Below are 12,500 nucleotides of genomic sequence, written 5' to 3'. Positions count from 1 at the left end.
AAAATCATGTTCCTTTCTAGATAGAGCTGCTCAGGCTGGTTAATCTAATAACAGTTGTAAAGTATTTGGATCAGTGTGAGAACTGTAAATAATATATGTAGCACAACAAAGGTATTGTATTGTTCTTGAGGAGCAAGTATCCATACTGACATGAAAGGGAGGATCTGAGAGACGAGGGGAACCAGTGAAGTCCTACCAGGGTCTGAAGTCTATTTGATCTACTGGATCAACGGAACGCTGAGATCCAGCAGCAGCAGGACGGAACCCTTCTGAGCCTCCATGTTAGCCCTGATGTCATTAACAGTCTTTACTCTGGGTCCTGTGGTTCCTCCTAGAACATCTGATTTCTCTCTAACATATCGTTCTATTGGAACATCACTTCATTGGGTTAAAACCAGTTGTTCTAAAATGTTGTTCTAAAAAGGTCAGTTGGACACTGGGTGTCGGGGACTGAATGACTCGTCTTCAGAAGACGCTTCACCACTGCTGAGTTCCAGGCAGCAGGTTCCCCTCTCCGTCAGTGGAGAGGAACTCATGATGTGAAGCAGCTCAAACCCAAAGAACCCAGAGTGTTTTAGAACACGCCGTGGGAATCGGGTCTTAAAGGTTGTGGTGAACTTGGGAGAACACCGGACCAAGTGTCTCCGTGTCCACAAGGACAAAACTCTCCAGTGTCTCCTCAGGGAGAACACTGGACCAAGTGTCTCCGTGTCCACAACGACAAAACTCTCCAGTGTCTCCTCAGGTAGAACACCGGACCAAGTGTCTCCGTGTCCACAAGGACAAAACTCTCCAGTGTCTCCTCAGGGAGAACACTGGACCAAGTGTCTCCGTGTCCACAAGGACAAAACTCTCCAGTGTCTCCTCAGGTAGAACACTGGACCAAGTGTCTCCGTGTCCACAAGGACAAAACTCTCCAGTGTCTCCTCAGGTAGAACACTGGACCAAGTGTCTCCGTGTCCACAAGGACAAAACTCTCCAGTGTCTCCTCAGGTAGAACACTGGACCAAGTGTCTCCGTGTCCACAAGGACAAAACTCTCCAGTGTCTCCTCAGGTAGAACACCGGACCAAGTGTCTCCGTGTCCACAAGGACAAAACTCTCCAGTGTCTCCTCAGGGAGAACACTGGACCAAGTGTCTCCGTGTCCACAAGGACAAAACTCTCCAGTGTCTCCTCAGGTAGAACACCGGACCAAGTGTCTCCGTGTCCACAAGGACAAAACTCTCCAGTGTCTCCTCAGGTAGAACACTGGACCAAGTGTCTCCGTGTCCACAAGGACAAAACTCTCCAGTGTCTCCTCAGGTAGAACACTGGACCAAGTGTCTCCGTGTCCACAAGGACAAAACTTCTATATGATTCCACTTCCACTTTTATCTCTGGTTCTATTTACAGTGTCTAGAATAGAATAAATAGAAATCTGTTATTGTCACTCTATCCAGGTTAAAACAGTGAAACGTTGTGACACCCTCAGTGACGGCGGTTGAAAAAACACACACTCTTAGAAAAATAGAATTCAGAGAGATAAGATATAGATAATAAAATATTAAAACATGCCCAAGAAGTATTTAAAAGTAGTGCAGAAGGGAGTGTAGAGGCGGTGCAAATTGTTCTATGATTTTACCTACAGTACATCTATGATTCTACTTATAATACATCTATGATTCTACTTACAGTACATCAATGATTTTACTTATGATACATCTATGATTTTACCTACAGTACATCTATGATTCTACTTATAATACATCCATGATTCCATGATAGTATATTTGTGATTCTACTTACAACATATCTATGATTCTACTTACAGTACAGCTATAATTCTATTACAGTATAAATGTGATTCTACTTACTTTATGATTCCATTTTGTTTGTTTCTACTTACAATATATCTCGGATTCTATTTGCATTGTGTCTATGATCCCAGTTCCATTGTGCCTGTACAGGAGTGATGATTCTATAGTGTGTCTATGACCATATGTCTATGACGAGTCAGCCCAGCAGGCGGAACCAAAGAGGCGGAACTATAGTTTGCGTCGATGTTTCCGGTGTCGGTCCGGACCTGATAGAGCGCCGGACAGAAACACCGTGAAGGAGAAACCGAGTTCATGGTCGGATAAAAGAGGAAAGACTGTCCCGAGGAGGCGAAGCTTGTTCGGACTGACGAGGCCGCTGAGTGTGTGTGTTAATGTGTGTGTGTGTGTGTTAGTGTGTGTGTGTGTGTTAGTGTGTGTGTGTTAATGTGTGTGTGTGTGTGTTAGTGTGTGTTAATGTGTGTGTGTTAGTGTTAGTGTGTGAATGTGTGTGTGAGCTGTCTGCTCGTCCTTCCTCCTCCAGCCGCTCTCATGCTGGACCATGAACATTAACCGGAACCTGCTGCGGCTCCTGGGCCGCTCAGCCGGACCCTCCTGGTGCGGAGCTCTGCCCGGGGGACCCCCCGCTGCCCGGTACGGAGCTCTGCCCGGGGGACCCCCCGCTGCCCGGTGCGGAACTCTACCCGGGCCCCCCGGACCCCCCGCTGCCCGGTACGGAGCTCTGCCCGGGCCCCCCCGCCATGGCGGGCCCCCCGGTGTTCAGGTGAGTGTGGAGGTCTGTTCATTCAGTGACACCGCACCTGTAACATAACCGGAAGTGTAATGTCACTGTTGTCAGTGTTTCTCACACTTTCAGAATAAAATGCCTGAAGTAAGAAAACCTTTTTATCAGGTGAAGCTCTGTAGTTTGTGTGACTGTTAATAACATGATGACACATATTATTGTAAACAACAACAAACCTCATCTCACTGTAATCTAACTCCTTTTCATTCATGAAGCTTTAAGAAACGTCCCGACATTTGATCCACTAAACGTTTTATTCTCTTTATAGGAAGTGACAATAAACATAGCGTCCTTCTCTGGATGGTCATCGCTCAGTAGTATTTATTTATGGTTGCCAGTGATGTTTATGGGGTTCAAACAAATGGAATATTCTCCAAACTGTTTGGAAGTGTATGTCTGTCCCGTCATGGAACCGCAGAGACGCTCTGATTGGTCGGGCGTGGTGACGTCATCACGTCTCCTACAGCATCGGGTCGTTTGGGAAGACGGCCCGCTCCGAGGGGGGGCGCTACCCGCCACCTCACCTCCACCCGGGGTGTTACACACAATGCACGTGTGTGTTGGATTAGACCTTCGTCTCCCAATCGGAAGGTTGCAGGTTCGATTCCCATCTCTGCCTGCCTACGTGCCCCAAACTGCTCCCAATGGAGTGGCTGCAGTCGTCAATGGTGTGAGCATGTGATGAATCACGTAATGAATCACATGATGAATCACATGCTCAGCGAAAAGGCGTTATGTAAGTGTAGTTGTTTACCAATACTAACACATGGTACCCATGGTACCCATGGTATCCATGGTACCCTAATACTCTATATTGGCATATGATGACCCAGAACATGATCTTTCAGTATTGGGCATTTGAGTATTGAAATTGCCGTGACAACAATAGTGAAGCGGGTGTTATTGATTCTTTTGTTATAATCATATATAAACGCTGAGTCAGCATCAATGGATCTTAATACACGTGTAATAACCGTCAATGACGTCACCGCGCTCCACCAATCAAATCGCCAACGTTGCTTCAGTTCTGAGAGCGGACAGCTACACCCTGCCAAAACGTTTTCATTTTCCTCTGTCCTGTAATCTGATTACTTTTAACATTGGGAGGACCAGATTCAGTTATAATTCACTTCTATAGAGACTGTAGGGACGCCACGTTCCAATAGAACTGGTAAAGCCTCCACACACACACACACACACACACACACACACACACACACACACACACACACACACACACACACACACACACACACACACACACACACACACACACACACACACTCTACCAGCTGATTCTTTTTGCTTCTGCAGCAGTTTTACTTTTAAAGCCAGTTCTTGTGGATTTATCCTTTTTAGTCGTTTTAATCAGTTCAACTGTTTGAAACATTATTTTCTTTTGTTTTTATACATTTGAGCTTCTGAACCATTTTTAATCTTCTTGGTTCTTGTTTCACTAAGATGAGCAGTTTAAGCATTTTAGCTGTTTTACATTTTTCCAGGTGATTAAAGTCGTTTTTTTATAAAAAGTTTTGCATGTAGATGAAATGAAAGAAGAGAAAGATGTTTAGTTTGGAACCCTGAGAACCTCGGCTCACTGCAGAGGAAGGAACCAGAGAGTTCTGACCCAGAAGAGGGAGGAACCAGAGAGTTCTGACCCAGAAGAGGGAGGAACCAGACAGTTCTGACCCAGAAGAGGGAGGAACCAGAGAGTTCTGACCCAGAAGAGGGAGGAACCAGAGAGTTCTGACCCAGAGGAGGGAGGAACCAGAGAGTTCTGACCCAGAGGAGGGAGGGACCAGAGAGTTCTGACCCAGAGGAGAGAGGAACCAGAGAGTTCTGACCCAGAAGAGGGAGGAACCAGAGAGTTCTGACCCAGAAGAGGGAGGAACCAGAGAGTTCTGACCCAGAGGAGGGAGGAACCAGAGAGTTCTGACTCAGAGGAGGGAGGAACCAGACAGTTCTGACTCAGAAGAGGGAGGAACCAGAGAGTTCTGACTCAGAGGAGGGAGGAACCAGAGAGTTCTGACCCAGAGGAGGGAGGAACCAGAGAGTTCTGACCCAGAGGAGGGAGGAACCAGAGAGTTCTGACCCAGAAGAGGGAGGAACCAGAGAGTTCTGACTCAGAAGAGGGAGGAACCAGAGAGTTCTGACCCAGAGGAGGGAGGAACCAGAGAGTTCTGACCCAGAGGAGGGAGGAACCAGAGAGTTCTGACCCAGAGGAGGGAGGAACCAGAGAGTTCTGACTCAGAGGAGGGAGGAACCAGAGAGTTCTGACCCAGAGGAGGGAGGAACCAGAGAGTTCTGACCCAGAGGAGGGAGGAACCAGAGAGTTCTGACTCAGAGGAGGGAGGAACCAGAGAGTTCTGACCCAGAGGAGGGAGGAACCAGAGAGTTCTGACCCAGAGGAGGGAGGAACCAGAGAGTTCTGACCCAGAGGAGGGAGGGACCAGAGAGTTCTGACCCAGAGGAGGGAGGGACCAGAGAGTTCTGACTCAGAGGAAGGAGGAACCAGACAGTTCTGACCCAGAGGAGGGAGGAACCAGACAGTTCTGACCCAGAGGAGGGAGGAACCAGAGAGTTCTGACTCAGAGGAGGGAGGAACCAGACAGTTCTGACTCAGAAGAGGGAGGAACCAGAGAGTTCTGACTCAGAGGAGGGAGGAACCAGAGAGTTCTGACCCAGAGGAGGGAGGAACCAGAGAGTTCTGACTCAGAAGAGGGAGGAACCAGAGAGTTCTGACTCAGAAGAGGGAGGAACCAGAGAGTTCTGACCCAGAGGAGGGAGGAACCAGAGAGTTCTGACCCAGAGGAGGGAGGAACCAGAGAGTTCTGACTCAGAGGAAGGAGGAACCAGACAGTTCTGACCCAGAGGAGGGAGGAACCAGAGAGTTCTGACCCAGAGGAGGGAGGAACCAGAGAGTTCTGACTCAGAGGAGGGAGGAACCAGAGAGTTCTGACCCAGAGGAGGGAGGAACCAGAGAGTTCTGACCCAGAGGAGGGAGGAACCAGAGAGTTCTGACCCAGAGGAGGGAGGGACCAGAGAGTTCTGACTCAGAGGAGGGAGGAACCAGAGAGTTCTGACTCAGAGGAGGGAGGAACCAGACAGTTCTGACCCAGAGGAGGGAGGAACCAGAGAGTTCTGACCCAGAGGAGGGAGGAACCAGACAGTTCTGACCCAGAGGAAGGAGGAACCAGAGAGTTCTGACCCAGAGGAGGGAGGAACCAGAGAGTTCTGACTCAGAGGAGGGAGGAACCAGAGAGTTCTGACCCAGAGGAGGGAGGAACCAGAGAGTTCTGACCCAGAGGAGGGAGGAACCAGAGAGTTCTGACCCAGAGGAGGGAGGGACCAGAGAGTTCTGACTCAGAGGAGGGAGGAACCAGAGAGTTCTGACTCAGAGGAGGGAGGAACCAGACAGTTCTGACCCAGAGGAGGGAGGAACCAGAGAGTTCTGACCCAGAGGAGGGAGGAACCAGACAGTTCTGACTCAGAGGAAGGAGGAACCAGACAGTTCTGACCCAGAGGAGGGAGGAACCAGAGAGTTCTGACCCAGAGGAGGGAGGGACCAGAGAGTTCTGACTCAGGGGAGGGAGGAACCAGAGAGTTCTGACCCAGGGGAGAGAGGAACCAGAGAGTTCTGACCCAGAGGAGGGAGGGACCAGAGAGTTCTGACCCAGGGGAGGGAGGAACCAGAGGGTTCTGACCCAGAGGAGGGAGGGACCAGACAGTTCTGACCCAGAAGAGGGAGGGACCAGAGAGTTCTGACCCAGAGGAGGGAGGAACCAGAGAGTTCTGACCCAGAAGAGGCTATGTGTTGGTGAACCTGTGGTGAACCGCTGTGCCCTGCAGGTGAGGAGGCGTTTCCACGGCAGCGCGGCGTGCTCCAAGATCCCCGCACAGTTTGTCGAGTACGACAAGAAGAAGAAGGACACGTCTCTGGTCGCGCACGAGGACCTGTTTGAGCAGGTGGCCCGGGAGGTCAAGACCAAGGCCACCTTCAACAAGGTGATCGACGTCTTCGTCCGGAGGGACGTCCGGCGGCGAGGACACGTGGAGTTCATCTACGCCGCCCTGAAGAAGATGGTGGAGTTCGGCGTGGAGCGAGACCTGGACGTCTACAACAAGCTGCTGGACGTCTTCCCCAAAGAGGTCTTCGTCCCCCGCAACTTCATCCAGAGGATGTTCAACCACTACCCCCGGCAGCAGGAGTGTGGCGTGCAGGTCCTGGAGCAGATGGAGAACTACGGTGGGTGGAGGTGGGGGGTGGAGGTGGGGCGGCGGGGGGTGGAGCTCCTGCTGAAGGTCTGTGTGCTTCAGGGATCCTGCCCAGCGTGGAGACCAAGGTCCTGCTGGTGCAGATCTTCGGGGTGAAGGGTCACCCCGTCAGGAAGTACCAGCGCATCATGTACTGGTTCCCCCGCTTCAAGCACGTCAACCCCTACCCCGTCCCCCAGCAGCTGCCCCAGGACCCGGTGGACCTGGCCCGGTTCAGCCTGGCTCGCATCGCCAACGACCGGGACGCCAAAGTCACCGTCTACCAGGTACGTCTCCTGTCCTCAGCAGGGACAGCTGGGTTTGCTTTCTGCAAAAACACACAGGACACTGGAGGACAAAGACATTTTTAATTCTAAAGAAAACACTGAACTGATGAGACGGGAGTAATATACACATTACTCTAGATTATACTCGGTACTCAGTCCTTAAGAGTTTTAAGCCGTTTTCCCAGAGTTGTAGCCGCACGTCGTCCAGAGTGTCTCTTGTCCTCGTCTCCAGTGCTGAGGTTAACTATCCTGTGAATGAGCACGCTGCTCTATTTCTGTGAAGACCGTCTCCACGTAGTCCCCTCAAGATCTACTCTGTTCTGCTCTATTTTCTTTTATAGTACTAGAATCTGTTCTGTTCTATTGGTTCTACTGGAACCCTTTTGTTTACATTTCCAGTTTTTCTGTTTCATTGAGAAGGTGCTCTGCTCTGCTGCTCTGTTCTGTTCTTCTGTGCTGCTCTGCTCTGTTCTGCTCTGTTCTGTGCTGCTCTGTTTCTGCTCTGCTCTGTTCTGTGCTGCTCTGCTCTGTTCCGCTCTGCTCTGTTCTGCTGCTGCTCCGCTCTGCTCTGTTCCGCTCTGCTCTGTTCTGCTGCTCTGCTCTGCTGCTGCTCTGCTGCTCTGTTCCGCTCTGCTCTGCTGCTCTGTTCCGCTCTGCTCTGTTCCGCTCTGCTCTGTTCTGCTGCTCTGTTCTGCTCTGCTTTATTCTGCTGCTGCTCTGTTCTGCTGCTGCTCTGCTCTGCTGCTCTGTGCTGCTCTGCTTTATTCTGCTGCTGCTCTGTTCTGCTGCTCTGCTCTGTTCTGCTGCTCTGCTCTGCTCTGTTTCTTTCTGATGGATTCAGTTTGTACTCTGTTAGCGTCTACTCTTTTCTTTCCATTCTGTTGTTTGGTTCTATCTGGTTCTATCTGGTTCTATCTGGTTCTATCTGGTCTGAGTGTTTCTGTGTCGGTCCCGTTCCCTCCAGCTGCCGCGGCCTGAGAGTTCAGCGAGCGGCGTGGAGCTCATGCTGCCTCACATCGTCGGTACGTAGACTCCACGGTTTGAACCCCGGTGGCGCCGTGAGGAAACCATGACAACCAGTCTGCCGTTTCAGGGGTCCAGAGTCCGACCCAGATGGAGCTCCTGTCCAGACACGACACGCAGCGGCCGGTGCTGGTGGAGGGTCCGTTCCCGCTGTGGCTCCGCTCCACCTGCCTGCACTACTACGTCCTCCGAGCCGACCCCGCCCCGCCGGAGCTCCAGGTGAGTCTGCACCGGACCTGGAGCCCTAACCCTGGTCGCAGCTGTGAACATCAGCCTCAGCTGTGAACATCAGCCCCAGCTGTAAACATCAGCCCCAGCTGTAAACATCAGCCCCAGCAGTGAACATCAGCCGCAGCAGCAGTAAACATCAGCCGCAGCAGCTGTAAACATCAGCCGCAGCAGCTGTAAACATCAGCCCCAGCAGTAAACATCAGCCGCAGCAGCAGTAAACATCAGCCGCAGCAGCTGTAAACATCAGCCCCAGCTGTAAACATCAGCCTCAGCAGCTGTAAACATCAGCCGCAGCAGCAGTAAACATCAGCCGCAGCAGCTGTAAACATCAGCCCCAGCAGTGAACATCAGCCCCAGCAGTAAACATCAGCCCCAGCAGTAAACATCAGCCCCAGCTGTAAACATCAGCCCCAGCAGCTGTAAACATCAGCCTCAGCAGCTGTAAACATCAGCCTCAGCAGCTGTAAACATCAGCCCCAGCTGTGAACATCAGCCGCAGCAGTGAACATCAGCCCCAGCTGTAAACATCAGCCCCAGCTGTAAACATCAGCCCAGCAGCTGTAAACATCAGCCTCAGCAGTGAACATCAGCCGCAGCAGCAGTAAACATCAGCCGCAGCAGCTGTAAACATCAGCCCCAGCAGTAAACATCAGCCCCAGCTGTAAACATCAGCCCCAGCTGTAAACATCAGCCTCAGCAGCTGTAAACTTCAGCCCCAGCAGCTGTAAACATCAGCCTCAGCAGCAGTAAACATCAGCCGCAGCAGCTGTAAACATCAGCCCCAGCAGTAAACATCAGCCCCAGCAGTAAACATCAGCCGCAGCAGCAGTAAACATCAGCCGCAGCAGCTGTAAACATCAGCCCCAGCAGTAAACATCAGCCCCAGCAGCTGTAAACATCAGCCCCAGCAGCTGTAAACATCAGCCCCAGCTGTGAACATCAGCCCCAGCAGCTGTAAACATCAGCCTCAGCAGCTGTAAACATCAGCCCCAGCAGTAAACATCAGCCGCAGCAGCAGTAAACATCAGCCGCAGCAGCTGTAAACATCAGCCCCAGCAGTTGTAAACATCAGCCCCAGCAGTAAACATCAGCCGCAGCAGCAGTGAACATCAGCCCCAGCTGTAAACATCAGCCCCAGCTGTAAACATCAGCCCCAGCTGTAAACATCAGCCTCAGCAGCTGTAAACATCAGCCCCAGCAGTAAACATCAGCCGCAGCAGCTGTAAACATCAGCCCCAGCAGTAAACATCAGCCCCAGCTGTAAACATCAGCCTCAGCAGCTGTAAACATCAGCCCCAGCAGTGAACATCAGCCCCAGCTGTAAACATCAGCCCCAGCTGTAAACATCAGCCCCAGCTGTAAACATCAGCCCCAGCTGTAAACATCAGCCCCAGCTGTAAACATCAGCCCCAGCAGCTGTAAACATCAGCCCCAGCAGTAGTAAACATCAGCCGCAGCTGTAAACATCAGCCCCAGCAGCTGTAAACATCAGCCCCAGCAGCTGTAAACATCAGCCTCAGCAGCTGTAAACATCAGCCCCAGCTGTGAACATCAGCCCCAGCAGCTGTAAACATCAGCCTCAGCAGCTGTAAACATCAGCCCCAGCAGTAAACATCAGCCCCAGCAGTAAACATCAGCCTCAGCAGCTGTAAACATCAGCCCCAGCAGTAAACATCAGCCGCAGCAGCAGTAAACATCAGCCCCAGCAGTAATCAGCCTCAGCAGCTGTAAACATCAGCCCCAGCAGTAAACATCAGCCGCAGCAGCAGTAAACATCAGCCGCAGCAGCAGTGAACATCAGCCGCAGCTGTAAACATCAGCCCCAGCTGTAAACATCAGCCTCAGCAGCTGTAAACATCAGCCCCAGCAGTAAACATCAGCCCCAGCAGTAAACATCAGCCGCAGCAGCTGTAAACATCAGCCCCAGCAGTAAACATCAGCCCCAGCTGTAAACATCAGCCTCAGCAGCTGTAAACATCAGCCCCAGCAGTGAACATCAGCCCCAGCTGTAAACATCAGCCCCAGCTGTAAACATCAGCCCCAGCAGCTGTAAACATCAGCCCCAGCAGTAGTAAACATCAGCCGCAGCTGTAAACATCAGCCCCAGCAGCTGTAAACATCAGCCCCAGCAGCTGTAAACATCAGCCCCAGCAGCTGTAAACATCAGCCCCAGCTGTGAACATCAGCCTCAGCAGCTGTAAACATCAGCCCCAGCTGTAAACATCAGCCCCAGCAGTAAACATCAGCCGCAGCAGCAGTAAACATCAGCCGCAGCAGCAGTAAACATCAGCCGCAGCAGTAAACATCAGCCGCAGCAGTAAACATCAGCCCCAGCAGTAAACATCAGCCGCAGCAGCAGTAAACATCAGCCGCAGCAGCTGTAAACATCAGCCCCAGCTGTGAACATCAGCCCCAGCAGCTGTAAACATCAGCCCCAGCTGTGAACATCAGCCCCAGCTGTAAACATCAGCCGCAGCAGTAAACATCAGCCCCAGCAGCTGTAAACATCAGCCCCAGCAGTTGTAAACATCAGCCCCAGCAGCTGTAAACATCAGCCCCAGCAGTAAACGTCAGCCGCAGCAGTAAACATCAGCAGGTGTTTGTTCTCAGGAGGAGGAGCCGTACGACCCTGAGCGGTGTTTCGACTATCCTCTGCAGCTGGACCTAGACCTGGACCGGGACGAAGCGGAGATGGAGAGCTTCGATGTGGACGATTGTAAGAACCTGTAGAACCTCTAGACCCCCTAGAGCAGCGGTGGCCACCCCATTGTTCGGGTGACCCAGGTGTGGTGTGATCCAGGTGTGGTGTGATCCAGATGTTGTGTCTCTGCAGTGGACGAGGGTCCGGTCTTCGCCATGTGTATGACCAGCCAGGGGGACCAGGCCACCCTCAACCAGTGGATCAGTGGGCTGCAGCAGGAGAACCCGGTTCTGGGCCGAGTCCCCACCCTGTTCCGCCTGCAGTCCGGGTCCCGGGAGCTGCTGACCCAGTCGGACCAGGACCAGGACCAGGACCAGGACCAGCAGCCTCCAGAGACCCAGAGGGAGCCGGAGGTGTTGATGGAGGAGGAGTTGGAGGAGCTCAGGAGTCGGGGGATGAAGCAGTGAGGAACCAGAACCTGGCCCAGATGTTTGAACTGTGGAACTTCTGCAACAGGAAGCAGCAGGACAGGAAGACAAAATAAAAGTGTTGAACCCACTGCAGGGTCACAATGTTCAGACTGAAGCGTCTTGACTGCATGAAACCATCGACAACAGGAAGTGATCAGTGATTGATCACTGAGCAAAGATCAGTTACACTGTTAAACTCTGATTAGTTACACTGTTTAGTTACACTGTTAAACTCTGATTAGTTACACTGTTAAACTCAGATCAGTTACACTGTTAAACTCTGATCAGTTACACTGTTAAACTCAGATTAGTTACACTGTTTAGTTACACTGTTAAACTCTGATTAGTTACACTGTTAAACTCTCAGATCAGTTACACTGTTAAACTCAGATCAGTTACACTGTTAAACTCAGATCAGTTACACTGTTAAACTCTGATTAGTTACACTGTTAAACTCTCAGATCAGTTACACTGTTAAACTCAGATCAGTTACACTGTTAAACTCAGATCAGTTACACTGTTAAACTCAGATTAGTTACACTGTTAAACTCAGATCAGTTACACTGTTAAACTCTGATTAGTTACACTGTTTAGTTACACTGTTAAACTCTGATTAGTTACACTGTTAAACTCTCAGATCAGTTACACTGTTAAACTCAGATTAGTTACACTGTTAAACTCTGATCAGTTACACTGTTAAACTCTCAGATCAGTTACACTGTTAAACTCTGATCAGTTACACTGTTAAACTCTCAGATCAGTTACACTGTTAAACTCTGATCAGTTACACTGTTAAACTCAGATTAGTTACACTGTTAAACTCAGATCAGTTACACTGTTAAACTCTGATTAGTTACACTGTTTAGTTACACTGTTAAACTCTGATTAGTTACACTGTTTAGTTACACTGTTAAACTCTGATTAGTTACACTGTTAAACTCTCAGATCAGTTACACTGTTAAACTCAGATTAGTTACACTGTTAAACTCTGATCA

General features: G+C 50.7%; 1 protein-coding gene across 2 annotated transcripts in view; it reads left to right on the top strand.

Annotated features, from left to right (window-relative positions):
• The first annotated feature begins 2,027 nt into the window (after positions 1 to 2,027).
• Positions 2,028 to 12,500, top strand: part of ecsit (ECSIT signaling integrator) — an 11,658-nt gene continuing 1,185 nt past the window's right edge. Inside the window, exons 1-9 of one of the 2 annotated variants that reach the window (XR_013936550.1) lie at positions 2,028 to 2,211; positions 2,263 to 2,578; positions 6,449 to 6,845; positions 6,917 to 7,140; positions 8,105 to 8,162; positions 8,234 to 8,382; positions 11,005 to 11,110; positions 11,228 to 12,001; positions 12,214 to 12,500. The exon at positions 12,214 to 12,500 is cut by the window's right edge and continues 138 nt beyond it. Coding sequence is in view for 1 of the 2 variants with exons in the window: in XM_080493999.1 (XP_080350125.1) it covers positions 2,357 to 2,578; positions 6,449 to 6,845; positions 6,917 to 7,140; positions 8,105 to 8,162; positions 8,234 to 8,382; positions 11,005 to 11,110; positions 11,228 to 11,502 (1,431 nt within the window). In the remaining variant the exon portion in view is untranslated. Of the gene's footprint in view, positions 2,579 to 6,448; positions 6,846 to 6,916; positions 7,141 to 8,104; positions 8,163 to 8,233; positions 8,383 to 11,004; positions 11,111 to 11,227 lie in introns of both variants that reach the window. The other variant, XM_080493999.1, reaches the window with a different exon arrangement.

Source organism: Lipophrys pholis (assembly GCF_963383615.2).
Source record: "Lipophrys pholis genome assembly, contig: SCAFFOLD_34, whole genome shotgun sequence".
NCBI classification, from domain to species: Eukaryota; Metazoa; Chordata; class Actinopteri; order Blenniiformes; family Blenniidae; genus Lipophrys; species Lipophrys pholis.
The sequence above is the reverse complement of the archived record's forward strand: the minus strand, read 5'-3'. Positions and strand labels throughout refer to the sequence as shown.